This window comes from Lonchura striata, chromosome Z, assembly GCF_050655825.1.
Source record: "Lonchura striata isolate lonStrDom1 chromosome Z, ASM5065582v1, whole genome shotgun sequence".
Classification (NCBI taxonomy): domain Eukaryota; kingdom Metazoa; phylum Chordata; class Aves; order Passeriformes; family Estrildidae; genus Lonchura; species Lonchura striata.
In genome coordinates, this window is record NC_140740.1 from 16515970 (window position 1) to 16528375 (window position 12406).

General features: G+C 41.7%; 1 protein-coding gene across 7 annotated transcripts in view; it reads right to left on the bottom strand.

Annotated features, from left to right (window-relative positions):
• Positions 1 to 12406, bottom strand: part of CEMIP2 (cell migration inducing hyaluronidase 2) — a 49620-nt gene that overhangs the window by 36371 nt on the left and 843 nt on the right. For 2 of the 7 annotated variants that reach the window (XM_085566551.1, XM_085566552.1), the window contains exon 2: positions 12 to 348. In XM_085566551.1, the coding sequence (XP_085422677.1) occupies positions 12 to 336 (325 nt within the window). In that variant the 5' untranslated portion in view covers positions 337 to 348. Of the gene's footprint in view, positions 1 to 11; positions 11835 to 12104; positions 12261 to 12406 lie in introns of those variants that run through there. The other 5 variants (XM_085566554.1, XM_085566549.1, XM_085566550.1 and 2 more) reach the window with 4 other exon arrangements.

The window sequence follows — 12406 nt, forward strand, 5'->3', positions numbered from 1 at the left end:
AACGAACTTACCATCTGGAGCATATTTTGAAGCTATTCCCAAAAAAATCCCCAGTGCAACAAAAAGTGAAAGGCTAGAAATGGCAGAACAAATAAGAGTATTTTTATGTCTGTTGGCTTCTGCCTGTCGGCGGTGCTGCTCCACTGATAAGGATGGGAGACTTGTCTGGGCCTCCTGTCTCGCCGAGGTAAATTCTGCTGCAGCATGGTTCTGTGAAGGCAGCGGGGGACGGAGAGGGGCAATTCTCCCTGGGACGTACCCCGAAGACCTGTGACTGCTCCCGTTCTGAGGACGGAGGAATGCAGGGGAGCTCCCCCTGGTATCAGTGCCTTGCATGTTATAAAGTCACTGGAACACACACAGAGAGGGAAAAAATAAGAGACAGCCTTTCAGAATACAGATCAAAATGCATAAAACAAAAAAAAAGAACAACAAAAGGCAAATTTAAGCCACATGTGTCAAGAACAGCCACTGAAGCTATTTACAAAATATGTGTTACTCAGTTCCTACTGGTTACTTGCCATGGTATAAATGCACAGAACAACAGCACATGCATCTTCAACACAATTAAACTCAAAAGCATGTGGTGTGGGAACCCAGTACAACACAGACCATTTCTTCATAGTTCCAGGGGCTATTTTTCACTGAGTATTTTCACAGTTAACTTGTATTATGAGATTAAAAAATCAGATGAACAATGAGAAAGCTAGCAATCCCTGCTTCCCCACAGTTATGCAAAGAATGTCTAAATGTATTTTTTCTGTACATGGAAGCTGAACAAACACCTCACTTTCCCTTATGGAAAAGAAGCTGAAAAAGATGTGCCTGCCTTCTACACTGGAAGCCCTAAAAGCTGTTTAAATGAAAATACCAAATACTATTTTATTTCTAGTCATGCTGATGCAACTTAGTCAACACTTTTAGTAAACTGAGGTGCATAGAGCCAGAAAACTCTTGATTTACTCACAGCAAAATTCAATTGTTAGTAAAGGTACATCACGAATTGTCCTATAAGAAAGTCACCTACACCTTATTCAGCAAACCTTGTGATTTTTTTTCTGTGGAGATGCCTGGGTTTGGACACAAAGCCTGGAAGCAATATGCCTGCTCCAGATCTCTGCACCTATCATCCAGAAGTGAGTGCTGCTTTTATTTCAGTTACTAGTATTGTTTCAATCTTTCTTCTGAAGCACACCAAGAGGACAGTGCCACCATATCAGTGCCATTACTGCCTGGCCCATCCTCAGCAGCAGCTCTAACTCACCACACTTGAATAATTTGAGAGACAAAACTGCATTTGACTGTTTTCTCTGGTTTTCCAGTCAACAGTGCTGTACAGAGTATTCACAAAGTTGGCATAATTGTTTTTATCCTCATTATGATTAACATTTCTAAAGATGAAATTTTTAGAGAAGGATGCTCAAGTTTCACTTAACTGAAACCCAACTTTTGAAACTAAATCCTGAAGGGGATTTATGCATAAGTCATGTGCATTAAACAGCAAAGTGTAGGAAAAATAAAAACTACTGATAATGCAAGAGTATAAAGATCCTCTTTCTGTTCCATTAACAAAGGGAAGTCTGAGCCATACTCTGAAGTGTCAGGCACGCTGATGAAGAAGAAATGTGACAGCTGTACTCTTATTCTGAGAAGTAGCAAAGGAGCCTTTTGTCCCACATGGTGCAAAATCTGATAGTTCACTGTTTCCAGGAAAAAGAGCTGTTACTATTGAATAGGCTGGATTACCCTTTCATAGGAGACAATTAATCTCCTGATGTATGCACAATGCCAATGAAAGCACTGAAACATTAACTGAAGTAGCTACCCCAGAGTGCAAAAATTATTCCAAGTCCTCCTCTTATAATGCACCTGTTCATTATAATAAATTAATTTTTCAGCATTCTCCTTTCTGTTCTTTGGCAAACCTAATCCTCTGCTCTCAAATTTAAGTGCCCAACCAGTTATGTGCACTGTGGAACAGTTTGCTTTAACTTCACTTGCTTTTACTCAGCTTATCACCTCTCAGAAGTGAAAGTAAGTTCTGTGTTTTCAATGTGGTATTAAATGTTCGGTAGAGATGGAGCTTTACAGCTAGTTCAACTAGTTCAGTATTTATGTCTAGCTAAACAAATGCTGGACTAGCTTCTTAATTAAACATTTTAAGAAATCTGATCAAGCATCAATATTTTATTTTTTTATGGCTTGAAACCCCAGCTCCTTAAACTTGGTTAGTTTTTCAGTTAGGACATTTTTCTGTGACACTGACAAAATTACTACAATGTTCATTATAGTGTAATATCAACAGTTAAGAAGTTTTGAAACTACTCAGCTATAGCAACTGAATCCAGATTGGCTATGCAAAACTTGAAACTGTTTTACAAAATAATTTTCCCACAATTCTTCCCATCAAGGCCTCCTAAAGTACTGTCAGACCTCTAAAGAAATAACAAAAAAAAAAAAAAAAACAACAACAACAAAAAAAAAAAAACACAAACCAAAAAAATTAAAAACATTAATTACAGCAGCCATTGGAAACACTTGTGTCATATTTCAAACATACTTTGTGCTGTACAAAGCATTCTGCTTTGTTTGCAACCCTCATTTTGGCAATTGTAAAAGGTTTTCAACTGTCCCACTCGAGTGAAAACACAGGGCACCCCAAGGATGTGTGGGAAAGAGATGGCAGAATTGCTGTCTTAACCATTACAAAATAAAAATAATTACACTTAGCCAATAAGGAGATACTCAGTACATTCTAAAGACTCACCATACAATTTTCCATTACAACAGGAGTAACCATTGCAATATTTCCTTCCCTTTTCATGTGTTATTTGAAATTCTCTAGCTGAAAAAGGATGTCTTCTATCCTGTAGAGCAGCTATTAGCTTTTTTGAAAGATAGATTGATAATCTAATTCAAATTATTGGCTTGTGTCTTTCCACTCTGTGGAAGCCTTCAAAGAGCACCACATAAAAGCATGTATTTTAATTGTCTGTATGGCCAGTTATGCACCAGAGAATGCAATTATTTGGCTGCACAAATATAGTTTGCATGCCACAAATACAGCACAAATTTTACTATGCAAATACATTTACAGAGTGAAATGCAGGACAAAATACCCTAACTGTTCAACTATTTAAATACCACATTGAAAATTCCTATGCACCTGAATTTTCCCACATTTCCCTTTGACCTGTGCCTATACTGTGGTCTCCTAAAGGCACTCATGATCTGGGCATCTCTTCCTGATGGTCAGCCCCAGACAAGAACATCTCCCACTTTTGCAATAGTACTGTGGTACACAGAATGGTGCAGTATTTTACTTTGCAGCTTACTTCAGAGTGTTTTCAATAACAGTCAAGTTCTCACACCATATACAACCAATTAAATAACATTTATACAGAGCTCTGTACAAATGTGTCATTTGTCATGCCATTTATGAATCCTGCTTTCTCACTACTCTCAAACTTCTTGCACATCAGCTCTCAACACAGTATTATGCAAGATTTTAAATCCATTATTCAACACAGCTTTTAGTCAGAGACACACTTAAGCATGTGCTTCCAGCTCATCAGTAAGAGGGAAGTTTCCAATGCACAGACTCAGCTGGAGGATCTCAGATACTTCATCCCACAATGTGTCTGGAGTATTTCAATTATTTCATTGCCATCCATCTGCTGGATGACAGCACTATTTGCATATCACTCTTTTGCAAGAGTAATACAACTCTATGCAATCCAGGTTTCTGCTCATGCACCCCGTCCTACCGCATGAGCAAGCAAACAAATACTTCTCATACTGGTCACATCAGCCAAGCCAGTTTAAACCACCTTAAATTAAAAAAAACAAAACCCATTTAAAAGATTTATTTTGCACAGCTTCCAGGTGAAAACAGTGAATACCTGCAAGCCTGGATACATCTACAGACCAACCGAGCAAACAGATGTGGACAGCAAACCCCAGCATACAGACAGCAGTGAGCCGCTGAACAGGCTGCAACATCTCCCGTCTGCTCAAGTATTCCTTCACTGATTTTAACTTGTGCTGCTACCACACTCGCATACAAGCCCACATTGTTCCACATGGTCAGAAACTGGAAACATATGCACTGTACAACCAGGGCATAACATATGAACCTCCTGAGACATGACTGTGAACTCGGAAGCAAGCAGCATGCTTATCCATTACTCATTTTGGGGCTGGTTTCCTGGGAAGAAATTGGCTTATTTTACCAGATAATTCAAAATGTCACATGACACCACCCAAAAAGTGAGAAAAAAACCAAGATATTTTACACTTCTGTGTTGTCAAATGCTAAGTGTAATAAAACATGTCAAACATACTAATAAACTCCCACACCTGCATCTGTACAACATCTGAAAATGTTGTACAGAATGTTTGCTTACTTCATAATTTATGCACCTCTTTAAGCACATTTTAAGGATCACAGGTCTTAAAAATAAAATAAAAGAAACCAGAAAAAATTACACACTTCTGTTGATCTGGGTCATCAAATTATACCAGCTCTAGTGCTGACCTATTATCACACTGTCTAGTCTTAAGAGTATATAATTGATGCTAAGGAAAAGACTGAGCAAAGGATGGAGGAAAACAACACATACACAAAAAAATACTTCCCCATGCAACACAGTAGTAAATTTGCAGACAACATGAAGCTGAGAGCATGAATCAATTTGCTGGAAGGTAGGAAGGCTCTGCAGAGGGACCTGGAATGGTTGGATGGATAGGCAGAGTCCAGTAAGATGAAGTTTAGTAAGTCCAAGTGCCATGTCCTACATTTTGGCCACAACAACCCCCTGCAGTGCTACAGGCTGGGGATGGTGTGGCTGGACAGTGCCCAGGCAGAAAGGGACCTGGGGGTGCTGGTTGACAGCTGGCTGAACATGTGTCCTGGTGGCCAAGAAGGCCAATGGCTCCTGGCCTGGATCAGGAATGGTGTGGCCAGCAGGAGCAGGGAGCTCATTCTTTCCCTCTACTCGGCACTGGTGAGGCCACACTGTGAGTGCTGTGTCCAGTTCTGGCCCCTCAGTTCAGGAAGGACATTGAGACACTTGAGCGCATCCAGAGGAGGGCAATGAGGCTGGTGAGGGGCTTGGAACACAAACCCTGTGAGGAATGACTGAGGGAGCTGGGGGTGTTTAGCCTGGAGAAAAGAAGACTCACTCTCTAACTAAAGGATATCTCTATCTACTGTAGAGTGTCATTCTTATGACACTCTACAATTTCCTGAAAGGTGGTTGTTGTCAGGTGGGGGTTGGTCTCTTTTAGTAGGCATCAACTGACAGAATGAGAGGACATAGTCTTAAGCTGCACCAAGGGAAATATAGGTTGGATATTAGGAAAAAGTTTTTTACAGAAAGAGTGATAAAATACTGGAATGGTCTGCCCAGGGAGGTGGTGGAGTCACCATCTCTGGATATGTTTAAAAAAGACTGGATGTGGCACTCAGTGCCATGGCTTAGTTGTGGTGTTAGGTCATGGGTTGGACCTGATGATCTTGAAGGTCTCTTCCAACCTAGTGATTCTGTACCATCTCTTTCCTGGTAGAGGCACTTGTCTAGTATAAAACCAAAGGATAGTGAAAAACCCATGAAAAGGGAAAGGGACAAGAACTCAGTATTTAAAAGCTCCTAAGAAGAAACAATTACTGAACACAATGTGATGTCAAGCAAGCTCCTAAAGCATGACATGCACACCTTTATAGACCTTCAAGCTGGTCAACCACAACAGAAATACAAATTTCAATGCTTTAACTGTCCTGGAAGTCACCAGTTCAATAGATCTCAACCTCACTGGTAAGAATAATTCCAGACAGGGTGCCCACATGCCTTCTTTCCCAGTTTCACATTTTCTCCTCCTGCCTCATTCTGAAATTACACCTATTCACTAAGATAATAGACAGCATACTGGAAGGAACCTACTTTTCCATCCATATACAAAAGCTGGAAAGAATATGTTCACAGTGAGATGCTACAGTCAAGTAACTGTTCAAAATAACAATATTTAGAACAGCCTGAAAAAATCTCAACTGAGTTACAAAAAAAAAAACAACTTTAGAAAGAAACTCTGACATCTAGACATAGATGCTGTTTTCTGCATGCCTCCACCAAGTTTTCTCCCATGCTCAGCACTTTCAGAAGAAAATTACAGCAAAAAGCAGCAAGAAACAGAGGTATAAGAATGGTAAAAGTTACAAAACTTAGGAAACATGCTCTATTGCATTAGATTTTCAGCATTTCCTGTGTAGCAATAATAATCTTTAGCAAATTTCTTGGCATGTAGAAAACATGTAAAATTACAAAGTCCATATGTCTTAAAATAAATCTTTCAAAGTACACAATCACAGGACCACTTCAGTACCACATATCAAGAAATACGAGTGAAAACATGCATTATATATACAGTATAAGAGAAGGCCTATAGATAGAAATAATCTTCATCAGCTGGTCTAATGAAATCTTGGAGAACACAAGTCTCTCTCCAGTTCAGATGAAATTTCAAACTTATATACAAGTAGGGAAAGTTGGACTACATATGTTTAAGTGACATGCAAAACAATTAAGCTATTATCTATGGATTAGAAATGATGATGAGGTGATCGGGAGAGGATGGTGAAAAGACTGTGTTCCAAGGGAAAGAGGTAAACAGACACTCTGGAATAGCATTTGTCTGTGGGGATAAGTACAAAACTACAGTCAAGTAAAACCACTCTCATGTCCTGTAGGCTAACACATACAGGAGAGCCATGAATTTCATTTCTATCCTCTTGTGCAGGTGTTTGGCTGATCACCATTAAGGTTGAGAAGAAGACCAGAGGGTATCTGTACAATAAAAATGGTTCCCTGCTGCAATGACAACTGGGCTTTTGTCCTTCAGACACAGTTTGTGTGAACAAGCTCTGCAGCACTCACCTGGTTCCACTTACAGAGCATTTGATGCAGCAGATGAAGTATCTGCTTATCTTGCAGAAAGTTTACATACAAAACTTAGGGATATTTGTAGTGCTGCAGATATGTATCTTACTGCAGAAACTGCAGGGAAATGTTTTTTTCCAGTTCCTAGACACCAAGTTTTCAAGAATTCTAAACTGACCAGTAGACACTGCAATTTTCAGTCTACTCAAGTAGAACTGTAGTAGCTTCAGATTTTGCCCACTGAAAAAAAGAAACATAAGCCAGAAGCCACAGCAAACTGTAGTCAGTGTATCTAAAATGGTATCTGACATTTCCAGTGAATTCTACTTTCCTACCCTTTGTTTCTTTATGACTGTTTATCTTTGTAAATTATAAATTGGTGGAGTTCTAGTCTGTTTTTCATTCCCTGTTTAAAAAATAGCATATTCTGCTGGAGAAAACCATGCAGAAACACATGAATTACAGACAACTTAAATACAGCACATCCAAGGGCACACTAGGAAATACGGCATGTGCTAAAATAGGCAAAATGAATGTAATAATTTTTACTGCTTCACTTTCAGAGATTAAACTTTTAATAATTTGTGTAAGAGATCAAGAGTGGAAACTTACATTTTAGTCACCCATCTATCATTCACTTACTGCATGAGTCACAGATTATTTGGGCCCCAAGCCTGTAATGTGAGGAAAAGAAGTGGCCACCAGCCTCATAGGAACATTGTGAGGGTTAGTTTAGAGAACACTTTGGGCTCAGCTCAGTAATGCACCTGAGTACAAGCCTACTTTTAAGTAAATAAACAGCTACATTTAAGTCAACAACTTTCACACGAAAGTGACAGATTTGCCACATTCACCTCAGGGAACCAGAATAAGCTGGTAAGGAAAAATCCAAATAAAAATCAGGGAAAAGTATTTAAACTACTTGTCATACAAACAATAAGAAGTGGTATACAGATATCTGCAGTCTCTAGAAAAGCACAAATCCCAACCTAACACAAATCCCAACCTAACAGCTGCAGAATAGGACTTCAAAGGAGACTATAGAATATTTTCTATGTAACGGTAATATACTTTAGAGAGGTAAACTTGAGTTCAAGGCACTACCTTGAATCACTGGGCCTACAATCCTACTCCAAAGTGAAGGGCAGTAAGATTAGACATCTATTGTTAAATGAGAAAAGCCCTTATAAATAGATTATAAGTATATATGAAAGTATAGACTATAACATGCAGTGGGGAAAAGAATCAGATCCGATATTCAGCTTCAGTAAACTGGCATATGCAAAACACTCCTGAGTATACTCATACAGTCACTTAATCATCAAAGGGTTGTCATGTTTAAGTTATATTTTAAAAATGAAACAGCATAATAACACACTCTCTTCTCCATCAGCATGTAGATTTCTTTCTTTGGCAAAGCTGTTAAGTTCTTAGAATTTTTTCTTCAGTCCAACTCAAGCTTCAGTAAATGATATGTCACCTCTCATTCTGCATACCTGAAGGACTGTCTCGGCAGATTTTAACTGTGCATCAACCACAAAAAAATGCTGCTCGAAAAACTGAATTATTGCAGCTGCACACCCACATTCTTTTGTCTTGTCTTTGTAGGACCCAAGTTAAAAGAGTCTGCGTTAAAAAATAATTAAGAGTTGCAAATCACATCCAATCACATCCAGTGAGAACAGACTCTCTGAATCTCCAATGGACTCTTCATGACACAGAAGTCTCTGAATCTGTCTCAGTACTACACGCTTTCAACATTAAGAATTTACATAGGTTCAGAGAGCAACAAGGTTGCAGAAGATAATTCAGTTGAGGATTATTGGATAAATAACACTGCCTCGAGTTTAGGAAGTCCCTGAAACAAGCTGGAAGACAGTAGCATCACAATGCAGTAGCTTCATCAGATGACTATTACTCACCACTGCCAGACCCCAGGTAGTTGTCTGGATGGACACTTGGCCTGACATGATGTGGTCACTCTCATACTACGCTTTAAGACCTCGTTTACCTGTCTTTCACCTTCTCTTTTCTAAAATCACCTCTCCTCCTCTAACGACCAAATCCCCCTCAAACTCAGCCACTGCAACTGCTCGTTGTGATCAGCAACACAAAAGACACCTTTATCTGATCACTTACATTAATATGCCACAGTGATATAGAGCAGCTGAAATACAGTAGTTTTCATTTTGCTGTAGGAATTGTGGCAATGTAGCAGAAAGGCACAGCACATACCAGCTACTGCATGAGGGCACAAAGTCTTGTGAAAAGTGTTTCTGCTGATGAACTAAAGAAGATTAACTTGGACTGTATATCTGAATGCCAACATAATTCATGGCTCTAAAGTATCTCAGAAATCACAGAACTACATGAGTTGAGAACCCAGTGAAAAAGGAACAGTGACTTAAGTTCATAGAATTTTGTAAAAGAAAAAATATGCTATAATTTTCCTTTTGTAAAAAACACAAACAGCGTATTTGGGATACTTCAAAACAGCAAAATCTCAATCTTCAAACATCAAAACAAAGCCCCGTAATCCACCACTAGGTATGCATTCTATTGAGCTGCTGGCTACACTCATATTTTGGCTTACCTACAGTGAATTCCATTCTAGGAAACTTCAATAACTCTGTACCCTACTGCCAAGTAGTGCAACATCCTGCCAGGTATAGCTAGTCATCTTGTATGACTGCACTACTCTTTTTCACATGTTCTTCTTAATCCCATGTGCCAAAAAGATAGAAGAGCTACTAGCACATCACTTCTGTTAACCTACTTCACAGCAAAGCATTAAAATCAGTTATAAGTGTAAAGTATACATTCTTTAGTGACTTCAGTATTTTCTTCCCATATTGCCAAATACATAACTTTTCTCCCTCACATCTTTGCTCAACTTTTCTACTCCTTTTCCACTTTCTCAGTATTACTATTCCACAAAAACTTTTCTACAAATATTTCATTCCCATTTGTCTTGCCAAAAATACCTCCATTAAATCAATAGAAATCCCTTTAGGCACAAATAAGCTGAGAACATATCAAGTCTAATCACAATTTGACTCCAAACAAGAAACTGCAATTTACAACACAGACTTTAATCATGTTTTGGTGCATACCATAGGTGATTCTACACAACAGCCTTACAGACAAATCATGAACCTTACTGATATATTCCAGATTATATTCCTATGATTTTTTAATATACAGAAAGCAAGATTTACTAGGTGACAATTTTCCCACTTATTTCTGTCTGAAGTTTTTTAAATCTCTGGTGCATGCACACATAAGGTAAAGAACAGTTAATCGCAAGCACTATGGGACAAGTTTCCTTGAAGTCACGCATGATGTGGCCCATCAGCCAAGGAGCTCCTTCAGCTGCAGGGCGGAGGTAGCAGAGGTGTGTCCTTACAGCTGTGGAGGCTGCAGCATCAGCCTCCAGCAGACAATGGGAACCAGGTTCCCTCTCCTCCCTGGCTCCCCCCAGTACAAGGCAGAATCAAGAGAACACGGGAGCTCCAATCTTAGCACAGAGCCTTCCCACAGGTAAAGAAGCCAACAGCTCCATTCTATTCAACAGGTAAGATAAACAAAACTGAGTCACTGCTTATTTTCTGCAAACAAGACTTCCACAGCAAGAACCTGGACTTGCCTCAAAACATACAAAACCAGTATGCTAAAACTGTTTAATAAAACTTCTGAAACACACTGGACATATAATGAAGGAAGTTAATGACTGTGCTTTGTATTTAAAGCACATGTAAAGTTAACCATAATTAAATAACAGTTCTAGTCCCAACTGTCCAAGGCATGCAGACATTTCTTCACAGATTTGGTAAGAATGTTGTTTTGAAGTATTTAAATAAGACTGAGAAGCACCTATCCCACTGCCCCCTGTCATTACTTAAGGAAATAAACCTCCTAATTCCTTTGAAGTACAAGCTACTCAAATATATATCAACTCAAATTAAAAAAAAAAAAAAAAGAAAGAAAAGTTGCAAAATAACCAAAGTAGTCCCACAGCTTGTGTTCTACCTATTTTTATGTTCATGCCTTAAAGGAAAAACAACCTTTTTTTGGTGCCTTGGTTTGTAAACTTGGAAGAAAAGTGAACTGTACCACCAAAAGGTAACTTCCATTCATGGGACCTGTACCAGCTAGGAAACCTTCAGAGGATTTCACAGGCCCTTCTGAAAACAATGTTTTTTACACACAAGGGCCAACATCTTCTACTAGTTAGTGTCTCTAACAACTAGCAACAAGATGAACTGGCTAAAAGCTTCCAGCCAATCCTTAATACTCCTTTCCCCACAAAATATTGTGGGGACAATGTGTTAATATTTGTAATTAAAGAAAACATGCAGTGTTCCACTGGAAAAAATATATCCCCATCTCAAAACAGCACATACCACAGCTCCTGAAAACAGAATAATGCCACCAGAAATTTGAAGTACTACTTTATCCGCCTTATTACATTGTCTTTGTCGAGCTACAGCTGCTTTTCTGCTTTTAGAACTACTCAGAAATATAAAATCTCTTCCCTTTCAAGGAAACCATGTCACTAAATTCGCATTTAAATACAAACAAGGGTATTATCTTCAGCACGCAGCTCTCATCTAAGCTGTGTGATGTAGCAAAAATGCAGCGCATTAATCGCCGCACACCCTCCTTTCTTAGAGGGGCTGCGATGATGTCCAACTCTCACTCTTTCTTACGTGCCCCTGGGGCCGCGAAGCAGCTGTTGGTAATCAGTCACAAGGACGGCACTCCACGGCAGCCCAAGCCCTCGGCGATGCCCGTGACCAGTCCCAGCGCAGTCACGCCGCGGCGCGGACCCCAGCCCGGTCGCTCGCCGCCGCGATCCCGGCAGCGCCCGGCGGGCGCGCCAACAAAGCCGCGGCCCGGGAGCGCGGCCCCGGCGCCGCACCTGCCGCGGCCGCGCGCGGCCCACACCTGCCGGGCACGCGCGGCCCGGCGGCTCCTCGGGGCGGCCGCGCCCGCCGCCGCTGCCGCCCGGCCCTGCCGCCCCGCCGCCGGCTGCGGCTGCCGCCCCCGCTCCCTCCGTCGCTCCCCTCCCGCCGGCCCTGCGAACAAAAGAGGCCAGTGCGGCGGCTCGGCCCGCGCCCCGCCGGTGCGGCCCGGCCCCGGCCCCGGCCAGGCCGGGCGCGCTCTCACCTGGGCCCGGCGCGGCGGCGCGCTCGGGGCGGCGGCGGCGCGCTCAGGGCGGCGGCATAGCGCTCCCCGCCCCGGACACGGCGGGAGGCCGCCGGCTGCTCGCCAACTGCGCCGCTCCCCGCCTCGGCTGCCGCCCTTACGCAATTGGCAGCGGCCGCGAGCCCCGCGGGGCGACCCGGATCGCGGGCCCCGAGCGGAGGCGGCCGAGCCCCGCGCCGCTGCCCCGCCTCCCGCGCTCCCACCGCCCCCGCGCCGGGGGAGGAGCGGGACCGCCCGCCCGCCCCTCGCCCGGCCCGGCCCGG